The 21,821-nt window shown below is 35.4% G+C and overlaps 2 protein-coding genes across 3 annotated transcripts; one reads left to right on the forward strand and one right to left on the reverse strand.

Annotated features, from left to right (window-relative positions):
• Nucleotides 1-3,553: 3,553 nt before the first annotated feature.
• Nucleotides 3,554-9,532, forward strand: LOC108482929 (ubiquitin-activating enzyme E1 1-like). 2 transcript variants are annotated; one of them, XM_017786039.2, is made up of 7 exons: nucleotides 3,559-3,750; nucleotides 4,122-4,519; nucleotides 5,383-5,600; nucleotides 5,969-6,763; nucleotides 7,180-8,048; nucleotides 8,143-8,575; nucleotides 8,654-9,532. In XM_017786039.2, exons 2-7 carry the CDS (start codon nucleotides 4,135-4,137, stop codon nucleotides 9,248-9,250), a joined length of 3,297 nt encoding a protein of 1,098 aa, XP_017641528.1. In that variant the 5' UTR covers nucleotides 3,559-3,750; nucleotides 4,122-4,134; the 3' UTR covers nucleotides 9,251-9,532. The 2 variants fall into 2 exon arrangements, with proteins under 2 accessions (XP_017641527.1, XP_017641528.1); XM_017786038.2 differs by having other exon boundaries at nucleotides 3,554-4,519.
• A 136-nt stretch (nucleotides 9,533-9,668) lies between these two features.
• On the reverse strand, nucleotides 9,669-13,533 carry LOC108482930 (LRR repeats and ubiquitin-like domain-containing protein At2g30105). The gene is made up of 10 exons (XM_017786040.2): nucleotides 13,246-13,533; nucleotides 12,945-13,039; nucleotides 12,455-12,616; nucleotides 12,149-12,259; nucleotides 11,930-12,030; nucleotides 11,238-11,375; nucleotides 10,898-10,946; nucleotides 10,738-10,803; nucleotides 10,124-10,243; nucleotides 9,669-10,018 (listed from the first exon to the last, which is right to left on the reverse strand). Exons 1-10 carry the CDS (start codon nucleotides 13,412-13,414, stop codon nucleotides 9,908-9,910), a joined length of 1,122 nt encoding a protein of 373 aa, XP_017641529.1. The 5' UTR covers nucleotides 13,415-13,533; the 3' UTR covers nucleotides 9,669-9,907.
• Nucleotides 13,534-21,821: the final 8,288 nt, after the last annotated feature.

The raw sequence follows: 21,821 nt of genomic DNA on the forward strand, positions 1-21,821 counted from the left end.
TCAGTGATAATAGTTGTCTTCTCTTATCTGGATCTGATTATACCTTGAAAAGGTATCTACAAAACTCATATACATGTGTCCCACCGTCGCATTCACTAGCCTATTAATGGAAAGCAATGGAAAATTGTCCTTGGGGTATGCTTTATTGAGGTCAATACACATTTGCCATTTGTCATTAGTCATTAGGCTTTACCACCATGACGACATTAGACACTCGCTCAGGGTAAGAAACTTCTTTGATAAAATCCACCGCTTACAACTTCTGCCTTTCTTGCCTGATTGTTTGAATCTTAACCTTGGCGACTCTTCTTTTTTTTTTTTTTTTGCTTAATCGGTTTAACAGTTGGATTATCATTCAAACGATGCTGAATGACTGGAGGATGAATACTTGGCATGTCTACCGCTGACCAAGCAAATACATTCACATTGTTCCTTAGCAAATTAATTAGCATTCTTCGTTCGGATTTTGATAACAGGGATGTTATTTTGGTGGTCCACTCCTTGTCATCGTGAAAGAGTTCAATAGTTTGTCTTTTTTACAGGTTCAGCCTTATTGAACTTTTCTTCTGTTCTTACATCCAAGCTCTCCATGTTAATCATAGCTTTATTGGTGAGGTTGACATCTGGTTCACCTCCGGAAGAACCCGTTCCTGTTGGTGCATGAGAATGACCCTTCTCTTTTTCTGTCAACTGCAAAGAGAAGATGTTACACTGTCATGCTACTTGTTGATCTAACTTCATGAATCCTTCACCTGTAGGAGTTGGGAACTTGACTTTAAAACAAGTTGCTACAACCATCTGAGTCATCTTCATCAAAGGGTTTGCCAAAAATAGCATTATAAGCCGTTGGATGATCCAAAACTATGAATTCTACCATTTCGGTGATCGTATGCTCGTCGTCTCCAAATACCACTAGCAACAGTACTGATCCTTTGACTTCTATTGGCTGATTGTTGAAGCCATAAATGAAGTTGGCTCGTTTTAATGCGGAATCTGTCAATCCCATTTGCCTAAATGCTTGCCAACTCAGCACTTCGATAATACTTCCCGTATCTATCAAAATTCTTTCCACCTTAAAACCTGCAACTAGAGCCGAAACAACTAACGGATTATTACCTCTAGTGTTAAGCAGGTCCGCTGCATCATGTTCGGAAAAACCTACTCTCCATGTTTGAGTCGAATGAGGCTTCTTTATTGGGGTTGATACAGAGATAACACTGCGCAAATATATCTTCCTCTTTATGTTAGACTTCGTCCACTTTTCATTAGAGCCAATAATGGCATTCATCATTCTTTTAACAACTTGTTTTCCTTTACCTCTGTCATCTTGGCACAAACCTGAAGAATCTTTAGCTCTGTTAGAATCCTTGTACCTGGATGCCTACCCTGGACGGGTCAGAAATTGCTTCAAACGCCCCGACATATTGTTGATTCAATAGCATTCTTCAAATGAACATATTCTTCTGATCTATGCCTAGGTGCAAGATGGAATTCACACATTCCTCTAGAAATTTCTCTATGAATGCTAGGTCTTAATGGAGGTGGAGGTTGGAGTATCCCTTGTTCAATTTGACTAAGAATTTGTGCTGGCGAGGTTGTCAGATCATGATAGGAAAGAAATTTATTGTAGGGATCTCTATGTTGCTATCTTTACTGTTGTTGGTGGGGTTTGTCATCTCTTGCCGTTATAAGCAAATTATAGAAGTCACCAGAATCATAAACTTGTTGCCCCTAAGTATAGGTGGCTTGAATAATCTCTCATGGATTTGTCTCCTAATAGGGGTTTGCCTTACCTGGAAGTACTGAAATTCCTCATGGTTTGCTGTGAACTCCGCTAGGATCAAGTATTGGCTTTCTAGATTTCATTGCTCTCAACAAGCCTATGTACTGTCTCATAAAGAACAAACAACCTCGCAGGAGGTTTATCAACCAGGTTATACTTCAAAAACTGATGATTAGTACCTGACATAAAGGCCTGAATGCAAAACTCTTCCAGTACATCTTGTATAATCATGGTTGCTGCATTAAACAGCTTCACAAAGTCCCACAAAGGTTCATCCTCATGTTGCTTAATGGACATCAAATATGTTGGTGATTGTTGAAGTGTTTTGTTCACCAGAAACCTGTCATGAATAATTCCTCCAGCTGTTCAAAATTGGAAATGGAATATTGCGGAAGCGCCATATACCAAGTTTGAGCGGAGTCTTTGAGGGTCATCGAAAATGCTCTGCATTTTACCTTATCCGAGGTACCCAGAATACTCATGTGGTTAATATAGTGCGCCAAATGATCTTGAGGGTCTCCTAGTCCGTCATACATCTTGGAAAATTTGAAGGCTGGAGGGACATGAAAACGCAATATCTCAATAGCTAGAGGCTCATTTGTATATTTTTTGGTCAACCTTGTTGATTCTGATTTCTAGTAACTTTGTATTTCCTTTTTTAACTATTTTATTCTTTCTTCCAACGTGTTTTGACTTGGCCCCCAACTTTGGATGTCATCTTAATCGTCAAGATCAACATTATCCCTGCTAATATGTTGATGTCTACGGGTGGAATGAACAGTTTCCTTCTATCTGTCGAATGGATCTTGTCTGCGAGCAACTCTAGTTGTTCTCAAATCCTAGATAAGCTTTTCGTTTCTCTCATTCCTTATATTTGCCTGTCTTTGTCTCTCTATTTGCTCTTGGATGAACTCCTGTTTCTTTTCATATCTTCTTTGTTGTGAGGAAATTTGCTCATTCATTGCTTTCATTCTTTCCTGCATGTCAATGTATTGTTAAAACCTCGACAATGGATTTTGTGAACCTTGACCGGCTGGAGAAGCATCAGCTGGAGCTTGTGGTGGATAATTATAATACCGTGGGGAAGGATATTGATAATACTGTTGGAATGCGTTCAACTGATGGGGATTACTCTGGGTTTGCTGGTTAGGGTTAGATCGTGTTTGCTGATGAGGATTTTGGCTTACATACAAGGGATCTTGTGTAGGATTTATCTAAGGTTTGGGATTGTATATCTTGAGATGGTATGCCAGCCAGAGGATCTCGTGTTTGTTGATCGTTGGTAGGGTTAAGCTCATTGATGGGAGGGACACTGGTACCTGGATTGTCCATGGTTGTCCACGCTTATTGTACCAAATTGTTAACCAATGAAATTAACAAGAAGGAGATTACGGTTGTTTGAGTAATAGTTCACCTTAGGTCAAGGCGGAGAGCCATTGAAGTCTGTATGGGTTTTCTGGTGGAAGGTTTCTGAGAGAAGAAAGACTTATCCCTCTTTAGTTGTTATCTAGAGGGCCAAGATGTCTATATGTCTAAAGCTTGCTGATAGTAAGGTCATACATTGTTTCCTTGCAGCAACAGTGATGTGAAGTCTTAGAATACAACTTACTAAGACAACAGGATAATTAATGAGTTTGGGCCACCACATACATTCCATATATGTCTACCGAAGATGATCTTATGCAAGTTTGCCACTACGCCATGATACGAGGTTCGACACTAGAAATTCGCTTGTGACGAGAGATTTACCTTTATAGGACGTGTGGAGCAACGCGTGGTGTAAGAATAACAAAAACATTAACCAATTATATTATTTTTATAAATTCTCGACAATGAAAATGTATTAACCAAGATTTTGTAACCCAATAAAAAAAGTCATTCCTCTATATATCTCAGACTCACTGAGTCCCCACAAGGTACTACAATAAAACCACAGCCCCCGATTCTGTTTCCTTCCCCCTTTCAGTGTAAGGCCTTCTACCTTTACCTTCATTTCTTCAGGGCAATTTTCTTTGAATAATTTAATCCCCTGAAAGATTTCATAACAATCTATTAAAAAACTTATCTTCCTAAGCTAACTCTTTAAAGATTCTATTCTTCAGTTGGTGATTGTCTAAATCGGTGTGCTATCTTTTTGCTTCTCTGCTTTGGCTTAGAATCAAATGCTGAAATTAGGGTTTTGGGTGGGCTTTATTATAGTTTCTGTGCCGATCTTTGTCGGATATTTCTACCAAAACTTCGATCCTTTCACCCACCGTAGCTGTTTATTAATTTTATTATATTGTTGTATCGTGGCACTCACCGTAATTTCCATGGGTTTCTGTGGCATTTTCGGCAGTTTACCTCTCTATATGCGTTCTAGAAAGAGAACCGCTTCTGGTGAAGTTGTTGTTGTTAAAGAAGCTGCTGACCCCGAAACTTCCAACAACAACGGTGCCACCGCATCGTCCTTCAAGAAGCACCGCCGTGATAGCTGCGTAAACGCCGCCGCCGGTAACGGATCAACGGCTGAGAACGGGGATAAGAGTGGAATAAGAGGAGGAAAAGGAGATCGGAGTGATAGTAGAGTTGTTGGATCTTCAACGTCGACCATGGCTCTCGGAAATTCCAATCATGCTGAAATTGATGAGGATCTCCATAGCCGGCAGCTTGCCGTCTATGGACGTGAGACTATGAGGCGGCTTTTTGCGTCGAATATTCTTGTTTCAGGGATGCAGGGTCTTGGTGCTGAGATTGGTATGAATTTTCAAAACTTAAATCATTTTTCCCCCGTAATTGGTTATTTGATTTGTATCATCTCCTTTTGTATCAAGATAGACCCAGTTGTTAATCGATGTTAGGGTTCCTAAACTTTGTTCTGATTTCATATAGTGGGTTGTTTCTTTGTGTGGTTTTTCTCTTGCAAACATCGGTATTTGAGTTTCTTAGTGGTCGTTAAAAAAGTGTGGGAAAGCCATCTGCATACGTTGAAAATAATGAGCTTGAAATTATTCCAGAACTAATAAACATATTCTCTTTATGGAATGCATGATTCCTAGTCCCTTGGGTTTAAAACTCTTTTTCAGTTACCTTTTACGAAATTTCGAGGGTTTGTTTATTGATTTGTGTCGTATTACAGTCATAGTTGTTTTTCCTTTTGTATCAAGGTTGCTCGGAGTGATGAGAAGTAATGTAGAAGTTGATTAGATTTTAAGGAATCGATGTTTAGGGTTCTAATTTTTTTTTTGTCTTGTTTATGATAATCCCATTTGATGGGTCGTCTCTTTCTCTGAACTTTCTTGGGCAAAGATTGGTATTTGAATTTCTAAATGACGGTTAAAATAGTGAGGGTAATCTTCTAGAACTAATAAGTCTATGATCTTTACAGAATGCATGGTTCTCTATCCCATGGGTTTAAAGCTCTTTTCTTGTTACCTTGTATGATGTAATATATGATGTTATAGGTTGACACTGTGCCATAATTAATAACAGAATGGGTGTTGATATCCTAGATTTGTTTGGTGCCTTTTTCAGGGCTGATATCCTCACTGATGTTTATATTTATATTTATATTTATATTTATATTTATATTTATATTTATATTTATTCTGCTTGTGCAGCAAAAAATCTCATTCTTGCTGGTGTCAAGTCTGTGACCTTGCATGATGAAGGGGCTGTGGAGTTGTGGGATTTGTCCAGTAACTTTGTGTTTTCCGAGAGTGATGTTGGTAAAAACAGGGCTCTTGCCTCTGTCCAGAAGTTACAAGAGCTTAACAATGCAGTGATCATTTCCACCTTAACAACAAAATTAACGAAGGAACAACTTTCTGCCTTTCAGGTATTTCCTTGCCTTTGGGTCTCCTAATTTATTATTGCTTACCGTGCTATATTTTCAGTATTGGAGGTTAACTGAATTTGGAATAGCTACCTTATATTTCATAAGAAACCTAGAGAAGAATGCTGAAGATTTGTTATCATCATCTCAAAATTCCACTATTTACGTCTAATTCAGTTTAGGAATAAAACTAAGTTCAGGTGCTTTTAAGCTGGGAAGATATGAGGTGTAAAGGAGAGGGAAAGCATGTTTACTCTAGGAAAGTGTTTGCAATTTGATCTGAAATCTTGCTGATATTGCATTTGTATTTTTGATGATTTTATGCCTTTGCATATTTCATCACATAACTCATTTACATCGCTGTTTTTCAGGCTGTTGTATTTACTGATATCAGTTTTGAGAAGGCCATTGAGTTCAATGATTACTGTCATAAACATCAACCTCCCATCTCTTTCATCAAGGCTGAAGTTAGAGGTCTTTTTGGCTCTATATTTTGTGATTTTGGACCTGAGTTCACTGTAGTTGATGTTGATGGAGAGGATCCTCACACGGGTATAATTGCATCTATTAGCAATGACAACCCAGCTCTTGTATCATGTGTTGACGATGAAAGGCTCGAGTTTCAAGATGGGGATCTTGTTGTCTTCTCTGAAGTTCATGGAATGACAGAACTAAATGATGGAAAACCAAGGAAGATTAAGAATGCAAAGCCATATTCTTTTACTCTTGAGGAGGATACCACCCAGTTCGGTACGTATATAAAAGGTGGTATTGTTACACAAGTGAAACAGCCCAAGGTATTAAATTTCAAACCACTAAGAGATGCTATCAAAGACCCTGGTGATTTTCTGCTGAGTGATTTTTCAAAATTTGATCGTCCACCTCTGTTACACTTAGCATTCCAAGCATTGGATAAGTTTGTCTCCGATTTGGGACGCTTTCCTGTTGCTGGTTCAGAAGAGGACGCTAATAAGCTTATTTCTATTGCTGGGAACATGAATGAGAGCTTGGGAGATGGTAGATTGGAAGATATCAACCCAAAACTTTTGCGACACTTTGCCTTTGGTTCCAGGGCTGTGCTGAATCCCATGGCTGCCATGTTTGGGGGAATTGTGGGACAAGAGGTTGTCAAAGCATGCTCTGGAAAGTTTCATCCCGTCTTTCAGGTCAGTGTTCATTGTTCCTTTTGCAAATTTATTTTAGTTGGAATGGATAAGTTAGAATTTATCCCACTCACGCTCACCCTTGCACATTATTTTCGGAATTATATGCACTTTGAGCAATTCTCTTTGAGTAGGAAATGAAAAGGTTAAATTTGATTAGTTTTGGCATAGATTAGGAAAAGAGAGGCTGTATCAGATTAAAAATTTAATCTTGGTCTTGGAATGAAAGGTGTTACACTTAAGAATAGGATGGAATACCTTGATTTGTATCTCAAATATGTTCCCTTCCAATATTCCTAATTTTTATTACAGTATCAGAAACTTCAAAGTGAGCATTGAATAATTTTTCTTTACAGTTTATTGAAACTTGTACAACTCCCCTTCCCCCTTTCTCTTCAACTAATTTTCTGTCATTACAGTTCTTTTATTTTGATTCTGTGGAGTCGCTTCCAACTGAGCCTGTGGACCCTAGTGATTTCAGACCGCTGAATAGCCGTTATGATGCACAAATATCAGTGTTTGGGTCCAAGCTCCAAAAGAAACTGGAGGATGCAAAAGCATTTATTGTGGGATCTGGTGCACTAGGTTGTGAGTTCCTAAAAAATATTGCTCTGATGGGAGTTTCATGTGGTAACCAAGGAAAGCTGACAATCACAGATGATGATGTTATTGAGAAGAGCAACCTCAGCAGGCAGTTCCTTTTCAGGGATTGGAACATTGGGCAGGCCAAATCCACAGTTGCTGCTTCTGCTGCAGCATCAATAAATCCCTGTTTAAAAATTGAAGCTTTGCAAAACCGTGTCGGTCCTGAAACTGAAAACGTATTCGATGATACCTTCTGGGAGAATTTAACAGTGGTTATTAATGCATTGGATAACGTGAATGCCAGGCTTTATGTTGATCAGAGGTGCTTATATTTCCAGAAACCGCTTCTCGAGTCTGGAACTCTTGGTGCCAAATGCAACACACAGATGGTTATTCCTCACCTAACTGAAAACTATGGTGCGTCAAGAGACCCACCTGAGAAACAAGCTCCTATGTGCACAGTGCACTCATTTCCTCACAATATTGACCATTGTCTGACATGGGCTCGGTCTGAGTTTGAGGGTCTACTGGAGAAAACTCCTGCTGAAGTGAATGCTTATCTGTCCAACCCAGTTGAGTATAAAACTGCACAAAGGACTGCTGGCGATGCTCAGGCAAGAGATAATTTGGAACGTATTCTTGAATGCCTCGAGAAAGAGAAGTGTGTGACATTCCAGGATTGCATCTCCTGGGCTCGTCTAAGGTACTTCTTTTGATGTTCGATCTAATTTTATGTTCATTATCGACGATAGTGTTTTTGTTGCATTTGTTTGACTTTATCCTTCTTTTCTGCTCAGATTTGAGGACTATTTTGTGAATCGTGTAAAGCAGCTGATTTATACATTTCCCGAAGATGCTGCAACCAGTACTGGGGCTCCCTTCTGGTCTGCTCCAAAACGATTCCCTCATCCACTTCAATTCTCAACAGCTGATCCAAGCCACCTGCAGTTTGTTATGGCTGCTTCTATCCTGCGTGCTGAAACATTTGGCATTCAAATTCCTGATTGGGTTAAGCATCCACAGATGTTGGCAGACGCTGTTGACAAAGTGACAGTCCCAGATTTCCAGCCGAAGAAAGATGCGAAAATAGTAACAGATGAGAAGGCTACTACTCTGTCAACTGCATCTATTGATGATGCAGCAGTTATCAACGAACTCATCTTCAAGCTAGAACTTTGCACAAAAAATTTGCCTCAAGGATTCAAGATGAAACCTATTCAGTTTGAAAAGGTTTGTCGTATTTCTTGGTCTGATTAACACTCATGAGAACTGGAACAAATGCGATAATATCGATTCATGAATTTGCAGGATGATGATACAAACTACCACATGGATCTAATCGCTGGGCTTGCAAACATGAGGGCCAGGAACTACAGCATTCCTGAGGTGGATAAGCTCAAAGCCAAGTTTATTGCTGGGAGAATCATCCCAGCAATTGCCACCTCCACAGCCATGGCCACCGGTCTTGTCTGCCTAGAGCTTTACAAGGCTCTTGATGGAGGCCACAAAGTAGAGGACTATCGCAACACTTTTGCAAACCTTGCACTGCCTCTGTTCTCCATGGCTGAGCCAGTTCCACCCAAAGTCATCAAACACGGTGGCATGAGCTGGACTGTTTGGGACCGATGGATCCTGAGAGACAACCCAACTTTGAGAGAACTCATCAAATGGCTGAAGGATAAGGGCTTGAATGCCTACAGCATATCTTACGGAAGTTGCTTGCTGTATAATAGTATGTTCCCTCGGCACAGGGAGCGAATGGACAAGAAGGTGGTAGATCTAGCCCGGGAAGTGGCAAAGGCAGAATTGCCTCCGAATAGAAAGCATCTTGATGTGGTCGTGGCTTGTGAGGATGACGACGACAATGATGTCGACATTCCTCAGGTTTCCATCTACTTCAGCTAAGGCCTAAGGTTGTTTTTCTCATCTCTCATTCCCTGCTGCTTGGGGTTGTGATCTAAAAGCACAAAACTTTTACAGTGTTATTAAAATGGATATTTCTTTTTTAAAGTAAATTCATCGTAACTTTTAAGTTTCCAATATGTTCTTCCCTAATTGTTTGGTCTTCGTCTTGTTTTGACTTGCTGTTCATCACGTGTAATAATCTTCTTCATGTAAAGATTCCATAGATTGTTTGCATTTCTATATTTTACCTTTATCCACCTATATTTACGGGTGATATGATAATAGGGTCCAGATTAAATTTAAATGCAACAATAAGATAGATTTACATTTTTAAACAGTAAATATTTATTATTTTCCATAATAAAACGATTAAATTAATTTGACTTTCTCAGATGCTTTCCGTAATAAAACTACAAAATTCAATCCAACCCATTTTAATAAAGAAATAAAATTACAAATTCAATCCAGTTTGATGATAAACAGCACTGTCCAAATCCATTCAAGCCGAACCTAATTTGGTATGAACTCCAACATAGCACTGTTTTCAAAAACGAAACTAAGGTTTTGAACCTTTTAAAGCGTAAACGGAATCAATGTCTGCAAATTTTTCTTTTCTTGTTTACTGCAGCAAACTACAAAGTGATGTAAGAGAAGGAATTAGTTTTTATCAGCGCCTTCATCGAATTGAGCAGAGCTAACAACTCTAAAATCCAGCTGCTTCTGATGCTTTGAGCGCCGGCGTTCATCAAATTCTTCCCACCCTTCAAACTATTCAAAGATTAGTCGTTATTAGGCATCTCAAATGACTAAAACTGAAAATGAGGCCTGGTTCAACCAATAACATAATATAGGAAGACAAGTACGCACACACACCTGGCGTAGCACATCCATTGTGATTTCTGTGTTGTGGAGATCCAATGTTGCGAGCTGCAGACAGTGCTTGAATAATGTACAAGGCAGGGACTGTAGGCCATTATTACTGAGATGCAATGTCTGCAGACATACGGTAAATACATGAGTTAAAAACACTTAGAGCAAACTGATGAACAAAATATGCCACCTTGAAATTTAAAATTTAGTTTCTTCTACTTAAAAATCAAATTGTTACTTTTTTATTTAAAAATTTTAGTCCAATCATTGACACCATCGGTATTTCCCGTCAGAATTTGCTTACTACTAGGTATACCAAGTTTATAAGGATTCGCTTCTTAAGATAGTATGATGGCATGAGTGTCTTGATGGCAAATTTTGACCAAAAATACTATAGGTGTCAATGATTAGATTAAGATTGTTAAATTGAAAAAGTAACTAGACTTATTTTTAAAGTTAGACTTATTTTTAATTTTTACATACATGAACTAAATCTCAAACTTTCTTCAAGTACATGTACTGACAATATATTTCGAGCCAATTTGATATACACACACAATTATATGTGTGTGCGTATTAGCAGATACAACTGATAGAATAAAGAACCCAGTGGAGACCTTTAAATTGTGCAAATTGCCCAATGTATCCGGAAGCTCTGACAGAAGATTCGCTGAAAGATCGACCTGAAACATATTACGCAGTTCAGTTAAACTATGCACTTCACTTGGTTAGTGTACTATAGATTACAAGCAAAGACAAGGGCAACGAATACCATACCTCAATAAGAGAACTACATTCTCCAATGCATGCCGGAACAGTGGTTATCCTGAATACCAAAAAACGAGTAACACCAACTGAAACACAAGTGATCTATATTACTCGGACTTGGATGCAAACATCGGATATGGATATATATCCTACATGGGTATAATTAGATTTTTCTAAACATATCATATATTTTGAGGATCCTCAGACATCATATCCCCATATCCATGGGTCAAACATGGGTACTTCACAAAAAATGGAAGTCCAAGAAACATAGCAAGTGATTTTATAATGCAAAGAAAAGAAGACTATTTAGCAGCCTTTAATGCATCCTAATCAAACTATTACCTACCTATTATTATTGGCCTTCAAAACTTCAAGCCGAGTTAGCATGCCTATTTCATTTGGAAGGTTAGTCAACTTATTGTTGGCGACATGGAGTTGCCTTAGAGAAGTCAGAGAACCAAGTGCAGAAGGTAAATTCATCAACCTGCAGATCGAATTCGTCATTAACATTTCTGACCCTTCACCATGGAAATGCTGTCATATTATGAGCAATACAATGCAGCAAATAACCAATGAATTATGCTTAGTACAGAGAGCAATGACCAAAACTCATTAATACCTCAAAGACGGGCTTCAGCAGCAACTAGCACTTAAAATGCATGGCTTTCACAAACAATTGAAACGAAAATTGGAAATTTGTTTCATAAAAGAGGAATCTAACCACAAAATACTTTTTCATAAGCATTATAGCAGGTTTAGATCAAAGGTCTAAGCCTTTTGAGTTGGAAAGGAGACTTAATATTGATAAAGTGAGTAGAATACAATGGTGATCCACGAGCTTTCATCAATGTTTCATTTTCCTCCATGACCTTAACGAGTCGCATTTATTCATCAAAATCCTTTAGTCAAAAGTGAAAAAGATAGGAAACTGAAGATTTTGCCCGGTATTGCAAGTAAAACCATGGGATAGTACATTGGGAACACGGTTCAAATCCAACAAAAGAAAAAAAGTTGATAACAAGAGGAGAAAGAACTCACTGGTTCCGAGTGAAGGATAGAACTGTTAGATACTTCAAAGATGCCAATCCTTCCCATTGAATGGCTTCATCCGAAATGCCATTACCATCGAGAAACAGTTTCTACAAAGCATTGAGGTTCAAAAACTAATACATATGAAATAGTACAGGAACAAATTAACACAGAGTATCTTAAATGACATTTGTGGAACATGAAGGGAAACTAAAAGGTCATTTTTACCTGAATGGAATTCAAACAGCTGATTTTGTTTGGTACATCTTGGATGCTGTTGTTATTGACATCTAGGACTCTTGCAGAAGATCCGCAATCCCATACTTCATTGGGTATGGCCTTACAAAATCAAATCAACAAAATAATAATTGGGTAATTGTTGAACATAAAAAATTGTTAGTCAATGAAAGAACATTGCTTCTTCAAGCTATAATAAGTAAATAAATAGGCAAAAAACATCACACTTAAAACTATGAATACAAGCAAAAAAGATTAACTGAGTAATACAGTGCTCCTAAATCATCGTGAAAATACCTTCAAATTACAGTCTGCTAATGCAATAACTCCGGTAGTTTTCCATCGTTGCAACCGGTCTTTTTCCATGACAATTTCAGTCCTCGCATCATGTCTTTTATACTCAGTTTCTTTCCCCCTTGAAATAGGCCGAGTTTGAGCTTCTTTTAGAATAGGACCACCCTGTTCATTCAAAACAATAAAGGAGAAATCTCGAATTCACACATGAACTTTGATCAAACATCAATGTAATGTAATGGATAAGCTTTTGATTTCGTGCAACCATGATTTTGGTTCAATTGTACATACAGGACTTTGATTTTGATTCAACTATTGGTATGTCCATTTATTTTAATTACATTGATAATCATAATAGTGGTTTACAAACTAAATCAAATCAAAATTTCATATAATCAATTATATGAAATCAAAGTTCAAGTTTCAAGTTCTTCAGTTTGATACTTTCAACAATCCCAAAGTATTAAAAGAGAATTCCTTTATGAAAAATTACCCCTTGGTGTAAACCCTGGGAAGCCATAAGCATGAGCTTGGCTCCATTCATGACCTCTGATTCCTTCAACGTCATTGCATCCACCAAAAGCTTCCCTTCAAACCACAAAATTATTTTTTAAAAACTGTAGAATTATAAAATATTAGAGAAAACCCAGAAATCTTATTGAAAGAAAAACAAACAAACAAAAATCCCAAACAATACAGAATCAAGAACGACCAAAAAATAAAGAGAAATAAAAAGGGTTTCCCAAAAAATTAAACAAGAAAGTTAAAAAATAAAAATAAAAGAGAAAAAGAACCTTTGAAAATAAGCTTTTGGCCGCGAGGAAGAACATTGGTGAGAGGCTGGAGATGGGATTTGAGTTGTTTGATGGTTGAATCTTTAGGTATGGAAATTGGTATGGATCTTCCGCTGAACTTCACAGTTATGTTGATATCTGCGCTGCTTTCACCATCGTCTTTGCTCATTTTGTTTGGTTCTTCGATTGATTGGAAGTTCTTCAACTGGTATATGGAAGAAGGTTGTTTCGCTTTTATGCGTCAGCTTCGCAGTGTTTTTGTAACTTTACATAGTTTAATAGTCTGCAATGACTTTAAACATCTTAATGCTCTTCTTATTTTCTATTTTGCCATTTATTTTATTGTTTTTATCATTAATTTTATTTTTTGTAAAAATAAAATATTTAAAAATAGTAAAAACAATTTGAATTTTCTATATAAGAAATTATTTTTCAAAAGATAATATTGATTTTTTACTTAAAAGTTAATTGTCTTTTAAAAATATTTATATAAAACACCTCAAAACTTTATTAAATAATATTTAAAAGCTATATTTTTATTAAAATAAGGTTCAAAAATTCAAAACTTAAATTTAATTTGAAAATTCAAAACTAATTCAAACCGAATTATTATAGAGTATTTGAAAAAGATAAAAAAATTGACTAAATAGAACCAAACTCTACCTTAATTTTTGTTTTTTTAATAATAAAAAGAAGGCAAAATAAATAGTCTTAATCAACAATCTTTTACATGAAATGTACTTATTTTATCCTCGGGAAATCAATGATTCTGAGTTCAACGTCCTCATAAGTACAAGATTTTGCTAGCCAATTCGTTGCCATATTTCCTTCTCCCAGAACATATTGGAATTTAACTATTTGGATGTGTCTTGTTACTTCGTTTATCTTCTTAATAATCGTATAAGAAGAAAGATTCGCGTTGCTCTCCTTTATCAATTCAATAGCTATCAAACAATCACTCTCCATGATTATCTTGGTGTAATTTATCATCCGAGCTATTTCAAGCCCATGCAGGATAGCCCATAACTTCGAGTTAACCACATTTCCTCGAACAATGAACCTTCTAAATCCTACCACCTAGTTGCCGTGTGAATCTTGTATCACTCCTACAGCTGCTAATATGTCACCATCTCCGTTAAAAGCTCCATCAGTGTTTATTTTAACCCAACCCAAACTAGATAGACACCATTTAATTCGCACTGGCCGACTTAGGCTCCGTTTGGCAACCAGGAAAACATTTTCCGGAAAATGTTTTCCTGATTTTACGTTGTTTGGTAACCTGAAAACATTTTACCTACGGAAAACATTTTCAGGAACACGGGTAAAATTGCTTGCTTTTTATGTAAAATGTCTTACAGATTTTTTTTCCTATAAGACATTTTCCAAACTCAGTGCGTCGTTCATCTTCCTTCTTCTTCTCATCCAGGTAACTTTTCTCTTTCTTCTTCTTCTATTCTCCCTTTTAAGCTCTCACTCTCTTGAACATTTCAATACAAAGAATCGAATTTATTATTTCTTTTCACTTTTACTGACTTATCCCATCTCTGCAATCTGTGTTTTTTTTCTAAGGACAGCTGGGAATTTGTTTAAAGATCTCGTGCGCCAAAGGGTTCCACTTCCACAGCATCCTCTAGGCATTACTCTTCTGTTGATGCTTCTGCACCTAAAATCCCTCATTCTTCAAAACAAGTAAGGTTTTTTAGGGGTGATTTTTGCTGTGTTTATGGGATTTTTGTTAGTTTCCATTAAAAATCTAATAAGTAAGGTTTTTTTGTTTTGTTTTAGTTTATTTGGTTGTATGCATCGAAACTTGTGGGGTAGCACATTCTAAGTTAGAATGAGAGAGTAAAGGTTCATTTGTTTGTCTTAAGAGCTGTTTATATAAAGCATTGTGTTTTTTATTTTTGTTTAATTTATTTTCACTAGTGGTCTTGCTAAGGGTAATAGATGAGAATTTGTTGGAATTTTGAGGGATGCTTATTGTATTTAAGAGGATGGAATTTTGTTGTATTAACTGGATCAGTCAGCTGGTCAAATGTTTTCAGGGAAATGAGACAGTAGATGTATTAGGTAAGGTTGGCATTTGAAGGGAAGTATTTTCATGGCTTGATGTTGATATTTGTTTTGTTTTATTGAGTTCTCTATGCTATTATTGGTATTTCCATGTCCTGGTGTTGTTTGTTCTTACTTGGTGTTTGAGTTTTGGTTGACTTGTGCTACTGATGTTTTAATTCTACATATTGGTTCTAAAATGTCTTTGTCCTTTGTTTGCTTTTCTGGTGTTGTCAGTTATTAGTGAAAGTTGTCTTAACAAAAGGGTTTTTCATGTTCAGGAGAAGACTAGAAAGAGGAAAAAATGTTTAAAATTTAAGTGTTTACAACATAAAAGGAGCTTGATCAGCTCTGTTAATCCAGTTTTTCAATTTAAAACAGAAGTAGCTTAATAAAGACAGATTCATACCATACACTACACTAGTAGTAGCAATAGCCCTGTGAAAAGAAATGGAAACTGACACATTCATAAAACAAGATCAACAAAAAGGGTATTGAGGAAAGTTTGAATTCCTTCGTCAATCATCGTAAACTCTGCACTCTTCAATCTCAGGATTTTTTAGACAGAAAGATTCTAAAGGATCTTTCTTTTCAACTTCAAGTCTAAGCCTTAGATCAGCCTTGGCTTAACTTACCTCTTCAACTTCATCCCAAGCTACTTTGCATTCATCAGATGTCTCATCTCCTTCACAAACTTGCTTGGCTTCTGTCACTTTCTTCTCATTTGCATTCATCAGATGTCTCATCTCCTTCACAAACTTGCTTGGCTTCTGTCACTTTCTTCTCAATCATCTCACTTAACTGTTTCTCCCTCATTTGAGTCCCTTTATACTTAGCTTCTCCTCCCATGAAGTTTATAGTCATTCTTCTTGAAACCCTTTTAATTACATATAATCAATATTTTAGTTCCTTTTAATTTATTATTCGCTCTAATAAGCAAAGTCTAAAAATTATTAATATATTTTTTATTCTATTAAGCAAACCCTAAAAACCATTAATTTAGGGAGACAAATGATGTCCTCTTAAACCTGTTAGAGACATAAGTTGGTATCTCTAATCACGTTTTTAGGATCAACGAATCCTGCTGATGATTGCTTACTGTTTTAATGCTTGTTAATTTTTTTGAATTTGGTTACTTTGTAGAAGGATACCTTTGTTTTCCATCATGGTCATAAATGGTGAAGTCAGGAAGTGTCTTTATCATTCATTGATATTGGGAGGATCTAATTTTTGAGTCAACGGGGTATGGACTTTAAAGAATTGCAGGAGACATGCATTTTGAAGTTCCATTTGCTTTTTGCTTTTGATAATCAAGGTGTGGTTAAGGTATGAAAAATTTAAATGGAATACGATTCAGGTTTTAAGAGGATTGTTTTGATAGAAGGTTTAATTCATAGAAATGAATGAATCAATGGCAGCCAAACAGACTAAAGTCACGGTAACCAACTAATCACTACATGTTCTATATATATTTTTTTTGATATATTTTTGATATATTTAAAAGTAAATACATATAATCAATATTTTGGTCTCTGCACAGCATTTCATTGATTATTTTTAGATGAAATTTGAAATGCTAGAACATAACTTATAAAATCATGTTAAAAAATATATCATAAGTAAATATTTTGCTAGGTATTTATCACTTAAAATATGATTTATGATTAAAAAAAGTCATGTATAATAAGTGTAACTCACATATACAGCCCAAGTCCAATTGAATATTGTATATAACCAAATTGAATAAAATCGTTTATTTATCGACTTTCTTAGTTTTTTTAAAAATATATCTTTATTCTATAATATTTAAAAATTTTCACTAATTTGAAAATAAAATATTTATTTTATTATGAAAACTAATTACAAATAGAATTTATTTGAATTAAAAATTTGTATAATCAAAATTTGATCAAACAAGTAAAAAGAGGTAACAAAGAATCACACATGCATGCTGCCTTCTTTCTTCTCCATAGTCGTTGCTCAATAAAGTTAATGACCATGATTCTTTTTCTTTGGGCCACCCTTGGCCGACCACTTTTGATTTAATTTCCTTTTGTCTCAAGATTCAAAATTAATCCTAGGTAAAATTATTATACAGGTTCGTGTGTTACGAATTAGATTATATTTTATTTTTTTCATTAATAGAATAGATAAATTAGTTTTTACATGTTAGGTCTAATAGTAAATCGGTCTTTTTGATTAAATATTTTATCAATTTCTGTTATTAAAAAATCATTATAATTTTTATGATAGTTAACTCTATTCCCTTTAGTCATGGTAACTTTAGTCATTGCTTAAGTCATTGCTTGAGAAACTTTCATATATATATATATATATATATATATATATATATGTATGCACTTTAGTCATGGTAATTTTAGTCATATATGTGATCTTATGAAAAGTTTACGTATTTTTTGTAGTGATCAAATATTTATGTGGTATTGTGTAGATGGATCATAATCAATATCATGCAATTGTCGGAGTCGTGGCTTCAGTTTTAGCTTTTGGGGCTCTCTGGATTAAAAAATTAAAAACTAGGGAGGAAATTGCTTCTCACCCTCATGTGAATAGAGATTATGAAAGAGAAAATTATATTAATAGTATTTTATATAATGGTGACTAGCGTTGTATTGATGTGATAAGGATGAGACCAATTAGATTTTTCAATTTGTGTGATATTCTTAGTAGAAATAATTTGTTACAATCAACTAAATCGGTGAATATTAGGGAGCAAGTGATTATATTTTTACATATAATTGGTCATAATGTAAGGTTTTGAGTGATAGGATCTAGATATTATAGATCAACTGAGACAATTCACCGTTATTTTAGGGTTGTATTAAGAGCTATTTTGAAATTGTATAATAGGATCTAGATATTATAGATCAACTGAGACAATTCACCGTTATTTTAGGGTTGTATTGAGAGCTATTTTGAAATTGTATAAGCTAGTTATTAGATTACCTGATGAGTCAACTCCTAGTGAAATCAGAAACAATCCAATGTTTTATCCTTATTTTAAAGATTGTATTGGAGCATTAGATGGAACTCATGTTTGTGCATCTGTTCAACTTAACATTCAAAGAAGATTTCGTAGCCGTAAAGGGGGGACGACACAAAATGTATTCGCTGCCATTACATTTGATTTGAAATTTTCCTATGTTCTAGCTGGTTGGGAAAGTAGTGCACATGATTCTCGTATTTTAAGTGATGCACTTTCACGCCCAAGAGGATTAAGAATTCCGGAAGGTGAGAACTATAAAACATTAAATATCAAATAGTTCTAGTAAGCTCATAATTTATTAGTAATAATTATGTTTTATCAAATTGTAGGTAAATATTATCTTGCTGATGCTGGATATGGCATCCGTAATAGATATATTACCCCATATCGTGGTGTTCGATATCATTTAAAAGAGTTTAGTGCTCAGGGGCCTGAAAATGCAAAAGAACTCTTTAATCTTCGTCATTCATCATTATGAATCACTATTGAACGTGTTTTTGGGATTTTAAAGAAACGGTTTCGTGTATTAGATGCTGAACCATTTTGGAATCTTCAAACTCAAGTAGATATAGTTTTGGCTTGTTGCATCATTCATAATCATATCATGGGAGTTGATCCTAGTGATTTACTTAATCAAGGATTATACGAGGAGCCTGAGTCTGATTTGATAATATCAACTCTTACGGAGCGAGAAGAAAGAGAAGAAGCAAGAGAATGGTCTGCTCAGAGAGATAAAATTGCACAAACTATGTGGACTGATTATATGGCTAGAAATATTAGGTAGGTTTAGGGCTTAGGGTTGTTGTTTCTATGTTATGTATGTTTTAGTATTAAAATTGTTTTTTTTTTTGTTAATGTTGGATTCTAAAATTTTAGTTTATTATATTTGTTGGATTCTGAAATTATTATGTCTTGATTTTGTTAGATATTGATTATGTTTCAAGCTTGTTGGATATTGAAATGATTGACAATGACAATTATTAACGTAGAATGGGTAAGGGCAACAAAGAAGAGACCTCCAAGCAATTCAGGTGGACAAAACTGATGGAACATCTTTTTCTTGAAATTTTAGCAGAGTAGGCCCAGAAAGGAAATAAGCCTTCTAATACTTTCAAAGTAGTTTCTATTAATCGAGTTGTCAAAGCTATTTCTGAAAAATTTCAAGTCCAATGCAATGCAAAACATGTGGAAAATCATTTGAGGACTGTAAAAAAACAGTGACAGATTATATGTACAATTCGGGGTGAAAGTGGTTTTGGATGGGATGATAACATGAAAATGATCACATGCGATAGAGCGACATATGATGCAGCAGTAATGGTAATATATGTATATATATGTTAAGTATATTTCAATTATTTTTTACTTGTTATTCTAATTTTGTATAATATCCAACAGGCACGCAAGAAGTATGAGCCATTTTTGAATAAAAGCATTGATCATTATGATGAAATGGCTTTGGTCGTTGGCAAAGATATGGCAACAGGGAGTTTTGCCAGAACATTTACTGACATAGATTTGGATGATGATAACATAGATTCAGTGCCTATAGACTGCGAGAATAAAGCGACTGAAGAGGTAAGAACAAATGTATCTTCATCTGGCACATCCAAACGTAAAAGAAAAAGGCTCAAGAAAGTGTCGATGATGAACAAATTAAATTTGTAGGTGAACAACTTGGCAAAATTGCTAATGCTTTGGAACAATTTACTGTGGATAAGACACCACATCTTTACGAAGAAGTGATGTCAATGGAGGTAGAAGGATTTGATGATGACTTCCTTTGTTCTGTGTTTGATTATTTAGTGAGTCATAAATCTGAGGCCAAAGCTTTTTTAGTTAAAAGTAAGAAGCATAGAAAAATTTGGCTTCAAAAATTTTCTCAAGGTTGAAGATATTGATACTTTTAATGTGGTGTAATATTAGTTATGCACTTGGACAATATTGTTGTTATCATGTGGTGTAATATTAGTTATCATATGGTGTAATATTAGTTATGCACTTGGATAATGTTGTTGTTATCATGTGGTGTAATACTAATTATGCATTTGGATAATATTATTAATTTCTAGTATTAATTATGGTTTGGAAGCTAATTGATAATTATTCAATCCTTGTTTTTATTTTTTATAACACAATTACAAATAATTTATTTGACTTTGGTTTTTTCAATTTATGACGGTTAATATTCTAGTTTAATAATTGAGTATTATTATATATTTAAAATGATTTATTTATTTATAAATCAATCATTGCAATACATGTAAAAACAATTTAAAATATAAATTTATTAATATATATAAAGTACACTCAATCAAACAAAATGTTAGAATTAAGTGACCCAAATTCTTATTTAAATAAAATACGATGGAAAATAAAATAAAAGTAAAATCCATATAGAACTAGACTTCTTTTATTTTATTTTAGAATAAGGTTTTAAACCTTATTAAACTCCATCTATTTTATATTGATTAGGATAAGGTGTTTCAATCCTACTAGAATATGGCTTTGCAAGCCTATAAATAGACATAGTCTATTCCTCTTGTATTTGAGTAAAAATTTTTCGACATAGTGAATTTTCTTCTCCTCTGCCGTGTGGTTTTTTTCCGAAAGGGTTTCCACGTAAAATTTATGTGTTCTTTATTTTATTTATTTTATTCTATTTTATTTTTCACAAATTGGTATCGGAGCTTAGGGTTATTCATCTCGATCACGGTAATGGCGTCTTTGAAGTATGAAATTTATTGTTGGATCGCAACACCGATTTGCGTTGTGGCAAATTAAGATGCAAGCGTTCTTGCAGATGGATCTAGAGGATGCCCTGCTAGGCATAGATAAGATGCCTTCGACATTAACAGATGAAGAGAAGAAGCGTAAGGATCGAAAGGCATTAACACAATTACATCGCATTTGTCCAACGAAATTTTGCAGGATGTGATGAAAGAGAAAACCGCCATTGCATTATGGAAGAGGCTAGAACAAATATGTATGTCGAAAACTCTAACAAGCAAGTTGCATATGAAGCGGCGTCTTTATGCTCATCGTTTGGAGGAAGGTGCGTCGTACACGAACACTTAACAAGTGTTTAAAGAAATTCTCTCAAACTTGGAGGCCATGGAGGTTCAAGATGATAAGGAAGATCTAGGGTTGATTCTACTTTGTTCGTTGCCCGTCTTATTCAACCTTTAGAGACACGATTTTATATAGCCGCGAGTCTCTCACAGTTGATGAGGTTTATGATTCTTTAACCGCGTATGATAAGATGAAGTATCTTGTGGTTAAACCCAACTCTCGTGGAGAGGGTCTCATTGTTCGTGGGAGACAAGACCGAATGTTGATGATGATCGTGGTAGAACACAGAACGGAATCCTCGTGGTAAATCTAAGGGTAGATCGAAATCTTCAAGCAGAGGTAAAACTTGCAACTTCGCAAGAAGAAAGGGCACATTAAATCGAAAGTGCTATAAGCTACAAAATAAGATTAAAAGGAGGTCGAATCAAAAGGAAAACAACCAGAA

This window comes from Gossypium arboreum, chromosome 1, assembly GCF_025698485.1.
Source record: "Gossypium arboreum isolate Shixiya-1 chromosome 1, ASM2569848v2, whole genome shotgun sequence".
In the NCBI taxonomy this organism is placed as follows: Eukaryota; Viridiplantae; Streptophyta; class Magnoliopsida; order Malvales; family Malvaceae; genus Gossypium; species Gossypium arboreum.

Excerpts from the sequence above, each read along its gene's own strand:
- LOC108482929 (XM_017786038.2), top strand. The coding sequence starts at position 3,946 with ATGCTGAAATTAGGGTTTTGGGTGGGCTTTATTATAGTTTCTGTGCCG. Across the intron at positions 6,764-7,179 it reads AGTTTCATCCCGTCTTTCAG|TTCTTTTATTTTGATTCTGT; the intron begins GTCAGTGTTCAT and ends CTGTCATTACAG. Across the intron at positions 8,049-8,142 it reads ATCTCCTGGGCTCGTCTAAG|ATTTGAGGACTATTTTGTGA; the intron begins GTACTTCTTTTG and ends TTTTCTGCTCAG.
- LOC108482930 (XM_017786040.2), bottom strand. The coding sequence starts at position 13,414 with ATGAGCAAAGACGATGGTGAAAGCAGCGCAGATATCAACATAACTGTG. Across the intron at positions 10,804-10,897 it reads AATGTAGTTCTCTTATTGAG|GTCGATCTTTCAGCGAATCT; the intron begins GTATGGTATTCG and ends AATATGTTTCAG. Across the intron at positions 10,019-10,123 it reads CAATGGATGTGCTACGCCAG|TTTGAAGGGTGGGAAGAATT; the intron begins GTGTGTGTGCGT and ends ATCTTTGAATAG.